This window comes from Labrus mixtus, chromosome 10 (genome assembly GCF_963584025.1).
Source record: "Labrus mixtus chromosome 10, fLabMix1.1, whole genome shotgun sequence".
Classification (NCBI taxonomy): domain Eukaryota; kingdom Metazoa; phylum Chordata; class Actinopteri; order Labriformes; family Labridae; genus Labrus; species Labrus mixtus.
In genome coordinates, this window is record NC_083621.1 from 10,315,551 (window position 1) to 10,322,724 (window position 7,174).

Consider the following 7,174-nt stretch of genomic DNA (forward strand, 5'->3'; position numbering starts at 1 on the left):
AGTGACCACAAGAGGGCACTACCACACTGTTTCTCCACATTACAGGCACAGCAATGGATATACCTGAACTAATGTACAGTATTTCCTGTTTGAAGATTGCATTGCTCTTTTATTTATTTCCTCTCTCATTCTGTACTCCAACAACCTTTCTGTCCCCATCTCCTCTTTACAAAATGTTGCTTAGTGCTGTGCTCATGATGGATTAACGTTTGGTCTTTGTAACATAACAAAGAGTAAGGTATTTTACCTGCTTTTTGTAAAGTGTCTCCAGATAACATTTGTTATGAATTGGTGCTATAGAAGTAAAGCTTGATTGATTCTTTTCTCCCATTATGTTCCCCTTTTCCCTGTTTTTTTTTTTACTACCAGGACCTGGGAAACAAGGACCTGGGTAGAGAAAAAATTTACCTGATCTGTCAGATTGTGAGGGTTGGCAGGATGGACCAAAAAGAGATAAACAACAAGAAGTGCACTCAGAACCTGAGACGGCCGTTTGGTGTAGCAGGTACTTAAAAAGAAGTGAATCAAATTTGACTTGAGTAATACACTCGATTTATACATTTCCATGTATTGTCAGTATTAAACAGTATTTCCGTAAGATGCCTCAGTTATAGCTGAAATTTAAAGGACAACAGAGAGAGCCTGTTTCACCCCTTAAGCCGACAATCATGTCCTTTAATTGCCTCTTCAATCATTTTTACCTGTTCCCTTAAGATCACAGTGATTCTGTCTGATTTGGCAGCTGCAACAGCTGCAGGTATTATTGCCAACCTTTACACCTGGGAGCTACAACCATTGCACTTTTACACAAACAAAGCTTTAATATTGATGTTGATTGTCCACTAATCTTCTTTTCTTGCCCTTAAGTATACTGATGTGCCCAATGAATCAAAACAGTTGCCGATATCCTCATATAACCTTACAAAACAGCTAGGAGGGATTTTTGTGCTAGGCTATGGAAGAAAGCTCTATAAACAAAATGTTCACAGTGTGTCATGTGTGTTTGATTTGAATTCACATCAGAAATAATACTATTGAAGTTTCTTTGTTTTTTTTAAGTCACAGACATATTTGTTTTTTCTTCTTGGCAGTAATGGACATTAGTGATATCATCAAAGGAAAGATCGAATGTGATGAGGAAAAGCAGCATTTCATCCCCTTCTTCCCGTATGTCCTGTTAATCCTCTGCTACCACTTTCCATTCCAGTTCACACATTGCACATGTGATTAATTAGAAATATTGCCTTATTATCTGTGAGGGTTTTGGCTAACTACTAACTTTAAGGTTACATGGTGTCTATGTATTTGTTTGGCTGCAGGGTAGTTGCTGAGAATGACTTTCTCCACAACTTGCTGAACAAAGTGACGGCATCACGAGGGGACAGTGGTGGCCAAGGTACTGCTCCACACTTACAGGCTCTGCTTTATGTTTCCCGGTGTGTAAGCCATTTAACTGCTCGGCTGAAGCTAGCTCCCACTGGACTGTGTGAGCTGCAGACTAAATGGTCATTTCTCACTGTATCCGTGCCTCTTCTCTCTGCTCGGTTGGTTAGACTAAAGATATTACACTGATGGATAGTGTGCACCCTCGAGTCGATGTTTTCATATTACTTACCCTCTATATTCCCTCCCCAGCCTGTGCTCATGCTGCCCACTACCTCATGTTAATGGCTAACTTTGCAGTCCCCTGTGTGTGTGTGTGTGTGTGTGTGTGTGTGTGTGTCTGTCTGTCTGTGTGTGTTGGTCGTCTCTCTCAGCTTTTATCTTTCGTCTTGCTCTTGAAGGCCCCAACCTCGAAATGAAGAGAGCACCTGGACAAGCAGATATGGAAGTAGCACTTCAGGCCACCAAGATGTCTGTTCTTACCATTACTCACCCCTAATCTCTCGTTATTAGCCACAGATACAGAGTGTTAGAGGGATGGCTTGAGCCTTAAAAATGTGGGCTGGTGACATAACTCGTCTCATTATAGCGTGGTCTGACAACTCCTTGTGTAATTTCTTTGAAAGCAGTGAGAGTTCATATTCCTTAGGACAACATTTCTGCTTATTATGTTTACACCTGCATGCTTCCTTTGTCTGTTTCTTTTCCCTTTCTTACCGTCTTTACAGAAAGAAGGATTAATAACTGTCTACGCTGCACTAACAGCAGATGTTTTACCTCCCTGGTTCACCTTGGAACACTTAAACATTATGGTCCTAAACAAATTTAAACAAAGTGGATCTCACTTTAACTTCAGCCCTTACCCTTTGTGTTTCAGGATTTCTGTTGTTTTATATTCCGCTCGGATAATACGGAGCCTTGAAGTGCTTTATTCAGCTTTAAAATGAATATATTTACCTGCAGAGAAAATGGCAAACTCCTCTCTGGAAACCTCCTCTCAGTTAAAAAAGCCAAGAAAAAGGCATCTGTTTTTCTAAGTCAGTGTTCCTAAATCTATAACATTTGGTTCAACAGAATCGAGAAAAGTAATCTTGTTCTCACAAGTTGTTTTGTGTGATCAACTTTGTTCACTCCAGGAGAATAACAATCTTAGCTCTAAAAAAGCCTGCGTCACTGTACCATAATATACACAAATCATGTGTTAGTACCAAGAAATAGGTGAGGAATCAATCAGAGATGAACAGCCTCTGATGATTAAATATCTGAAAGTTGACAGGAGGAAGGTTTTGATGGACAGACTTAAAAAAAAAAAAAAAAGTGTTCTCTGCAAACTCAATAAATACTTCAACATGTTTATTTATAACTACATTAATGACTGATGTAAAGATAGTCGTATATCGAAGACACCAAGTGACAAGCATCAGTGTGTCATCTGTTTCTGGCAAAATACTTTTCAGGGGCTTATGCCTGTTTTTATGAAAACTCTTAACACTTTATATGAACCCACCATCTCATAAATGCATCATAAGCACATTTATGAAGCCTAATAAATTCATTTATCACGGTCCCTTTAAGTGATTATAAGCATTCATAACAACTTATAGCAATGTCTATGTTATAGGTGAAAATAATGCATCATGCAGGTATGATTTATAAAGCATTATACCTTAATGCAAAACTAACAACAGCGTCTTTTGAATTCTGGGTTTAATAACACATTATGACTCGCACAACTTCTAAAGGTTCATAGAGAAGTGATTCAATGTTTTAGAGGAGGTTTTCATTTCTATGATTCTCAAATGTCTCATTAATACTTCTAACATGTTACAGCATGACTGTGCGCACTTAAAATAAAATGACAGCACTGAATTATAAGTTATAAGTGGTGGGTTCATATAGAGTGTAACACTAGTGTTATGCAACTGAAAATGATGTCTTTTTCAAATAATTACTCCCTCTTCCTTCTTCCTTCTTCCTCTTCCTTCTTCCTCTTCCTCTTCCTCTTCCTCTTCATTCTTCCTCTTCTTCTTCCTCTTCCTCTTCCTTCTTCCTCTTCCTCTTCCTCCCACCAGGTCTGTGGGTGACCATGAAGGCCCTGGTAGGAGACATTGTTCAGATCCGTAAGGAATACCCTCACCTGGTAGACCGCAGCACTGTGGTGGCACGCAAGCTGGGCTTCCCAGAGATCATTATGCCGGGTGATGTTCGAAATGACATCTACCTCACCATACAGGCCGGAGACTTTGACAAATACAACAAGACCACGCAGAAAAATGTGGAAGTCATCATGTGGGTCTGTGATGTGGAGGGCAAGGTCATACAGGTGAGCAGCATGAAGACGGAGCATGATGGTCTTTATGATAGGACAGGGATTTGTGTAAACATGGATTTGTGTGTGTGTGTGTGTGTGTGTGTGTGTGTGTGTGTGTGTGTGTGTGTGTGTGCCTTGTGTGTGTGTGTGTGCCTTGTGTGTGTGTGTGTGCCTTGTGTGTAGAGTTTGAGGGAAAGACATGATATGGGCCAGTGAGCAGTATGAAATGAGCTACTCAGGGTCAGGGGCATATACACATGGCTTTTTCCTGGGGTGAAAATCCATTTGGTCCTACATACATACACTCACACAAACATACACACATACATATAATCCTTCAGCTGAATACAACACATATTTTCTCTCCATCCTTTTATCCTAGAACTCCATCTGTCTGGGAGCTGGGGATAAGGCTGCCAGTGAATACAAATCAGTCATCTACTACCAAATCAAACAGCCCCGCTGGATGGAGACAATTAAGGTGTTTGTGCATTCGTGTAAATGTGTGTGTGTTGAGGTAGTTACAGATCTGGTAATTCATTGAGTTTGTTGTAGAGATTATATTCTGTTAAAGCAGATCTTTTAAGTTTTTTTGAATTGCATTTATATTGCCCCTTTAAACCAAACTTAAAAAAAAAGAATTCCCACAGTTGTTCTTGTTCTGCCTTTAAAATTTGAAGAATTCTTGTCATCTTATATTCTATAATGGCATGTGTCCTTCAGGTGGCTGTCTCTCTGGAAGAAATGCACAGAATTCATTTACGCTTCATGTTCAGACACCGCTCCTCCCAGGAGTGTGAGTATCAGCCTCCTGTCCTCTGCCTGTCTGCAGACTCAATGCACCCACATTCTTGAATCCTCTTCTCTGATCACCAGGCCATTATGTGACACACTGAAAGGACCAAATGATTGGAGGCTATTCACAAAATGACCCAAACCGTCATTACTCACACTCAATTATACTAATCAGCTGACTATTTCGCTCTGGTGCCTGAATCCTAACCCCCCCCCCCACACCCCCCCACACCCACACACACACACTTCTGTTCCCCTGATGTGTTTCTTTGTCCTGACCCGCCCTCCCTCTGTTTACAAATCTGCCTCCTTCATCTCCAGCCAAGGATAAGAGCGAGAAGAACTTTGCCATGGCATTTGTGCGTCTAATGAAGGAGGATGGGACCGTTCTTCAAGATGGACTGCATGACCTCATAGTCTTCAAGGTCAGAACCAGAAACAGAACTTTTGAAGAATCAGGTTTCACTCGTAGAAACAAACAACTAAATAAAGACTAAGTGAGACACATTTCAGCTCACTAAACCCCTGATTTATCTAGATGTGAATGAACAACTTCATTGTATTCACCCAGTCACATCTCTAAATGACCCTGATATGCAGAATTATACCATCATGCTTACAATTAGCAGACTAAAATGCAAGGTGAAGATGCAAAATATACCTGATAACATACAAGAGATGGTTAAACTTTGGAATTTTTTTGTAACGAAAGTGGCAACGTCATGATCAGTGATGAGACATGTATCAGACAGACTCAGAGAGGCCAGCACTTTAACACAAGACGTTTATCTTAACCAAACCTCATTCTACTTATTTATTTACTGAAATTAGGGCAGTGCACATTAATCAAAATATCAGCAAATCACATCAATTTAAATATGCGGGAATCCGGACCAAAAAAAATTTCACATTTAATGATGTTTTAATATTGCAATATTATAAAAGTATATATTACATTCATCTTTAAGGAACAAAGATGTAAACACAACACTTTCATCACAATCAAAGATCTCAGATGTTTGGATGCACAAACTGAGGCTTGATTCCCTTTACATTTTGACTCATTCATTTCTTCAAATATGAGTTGTTGAGCACTTTTCTCTTGCCAACAACATGCATGCACTTGACATGCATGTCAAAGCAGGTGAGTGATGGGCTTCTGAGAAAGGGAAGCTAAAACCAAACAGTTTGGTTTCTGTTTTTGATCAGGACACCAAAATAAGTAAATACAGTAGGCAGTAGCAGAGAAAGAGTCTAGGGAGTTCTGTTCATCATTGCCTATCATCAAAGCAGACCTGATCATACAGTGAGTCTGGACTGGAGATTATGGCCACCCAGACAGGTTGAGTGAAGCCAAATAGATTTCCTGCCAAATCAGCCAGAGCTAAGATTGAATCCCCTTATTGATTAAGGGCCAAATCCAATGAAGATTAATTACTCGTGATTCACTCTCAAGACCAAACGGATGGTCCCCCTGTGCCCTCTTTCTCGATTATCTCTTGTTATCCCTGTGTTCCCCTCAATGTCAGTGCCACTTCTGGCTTTAATCTCTTACTTCTGGTTTTCCACCCACTCACTCATTAATACTCACTGGTGTGGCATTTAAGATGGCAGAGTTGAGTTTGGTGTCCAAATGGATCTATGACCTAAACTTGTTGAGTTATATATGAGGGAGTGTATTCTATTGAGAATAATCACAGAAACAAAACTGTTTATTTTTCCTATTTTCTCTCTCTATCTTTTCAGGATTTTGTTACTAAGAAGAACAAATCTTCATAGTTGTTGTATGTGCTTTTAGTTTTCTTACCTTTCCTGGCTCCACTGTGTCAAAAGTTATGAGTTTACAAACTGAAATTGAGTTTGTGATCACTGAGACTTACTGTATGTACATCTTCCAGAGAGTTACTGGTTTGGAAATTGCGACTTCAATCATTGTTTGTGATTTTGTTTCTGTCAGTGCTGGTTCTGATGAATCACTGAAATCTCCAGTGTCTCTCTCTCTGCCACTCCTGTGTTCCATCGAGAAATTTTGGCTATCATATGAATAAAAAAAAAAATCTTCCAGAGCTGCTATGAGACCCACAAAACATCTGTGTGATCATCAACACACTTGTAGCATCGCTGGTGAACGTTATCGGGTTAACAATGACTCTATAACTATCCTCTCAGGGTGACAGCAAGCGCATGGAAGATGTGAGCTGCTACTTGTCGTTGCCCTCGACCCGCCACCACCATGGCGACTACCACAAGGTGGCAGGGCTGAGCCGCAGCTCCAGCAATGTGTCTGGGAGTGGAGGAGGCCTGTCGGTCAGCTCCAGAGACAGCTTCTCTATCTCCACCCTGGTCTGCTCCACCAAACTCACCCAGAACGGTAGGTTTATCTATTTTTTTTTCTATAAACTGTATTTCACTAACCTCTTTGCGTTGGCATTAATCTACACTAAAGACTTTTAACACATTCAACAATTTACAAACTTAAATTGGTGGGAGGTCAAGGAAAAATTAGGACCAGGCCAAGGTCATCATGTAATTGGTAAAGGACAGATCCATCAGTTAGAAGGTCAGTTTAAAGGAGCAATATGTGACTCTGACACGCAGCTTTTAAAATGGGTACTGCAGTCCAAGTTCAAAACATTGAAGAGAGCTGTCTCCCTTAACCCCGTTCTCCCTAGAGCCGATGCATAG

At 40.3% G+C, this 7,174-nt stretch overlaps 1 protein-coding gene across 1 annotated transcript in view; it reads left to right on the forward strand.

Moving 5' to 3' along the window:
* LOC132981928 (dedicator of cytokinesis protein 2-like) overlaps window positions 1-7,174 on the forward strand; it is a 94,117-nt gene that overhangs the window by 7,123 nt on the left and 79,820 nt on the right. The window contains exons 10-17 of the mRNA XM_061048067.1: window positions 370-505; window positions 1,092-1,167; window positions 1,320-1,396; window positions 3,456-3,706; window positions 4,077-4,175; window positions 4,418-4,490; window positions 4,811-4,914; window positions 6,659-6,860. Of these exons, the coding sequence (XP_060904050.1) occupies window positions 370-505; window positions 1,092-1,167; window positions 1,320-1,396; window positions 3,456-3,706; window positions 4,077-4,175; window positions 4,418-4,490; window positions 4,811-4,914; window positions 6,659-6,860 (1,018 nt within the window). The remainder of the gene's footprint in view (window positions 1-369; window positions 506-1,091; window positions 1,168-1,319; window positions 1,397-3,455; window positions 3,707-4,076; window positions 4,176-4,417; window positions 4,491-4,810; window positions 4,915-6,658; window positions 6,861-7,174) is intronic.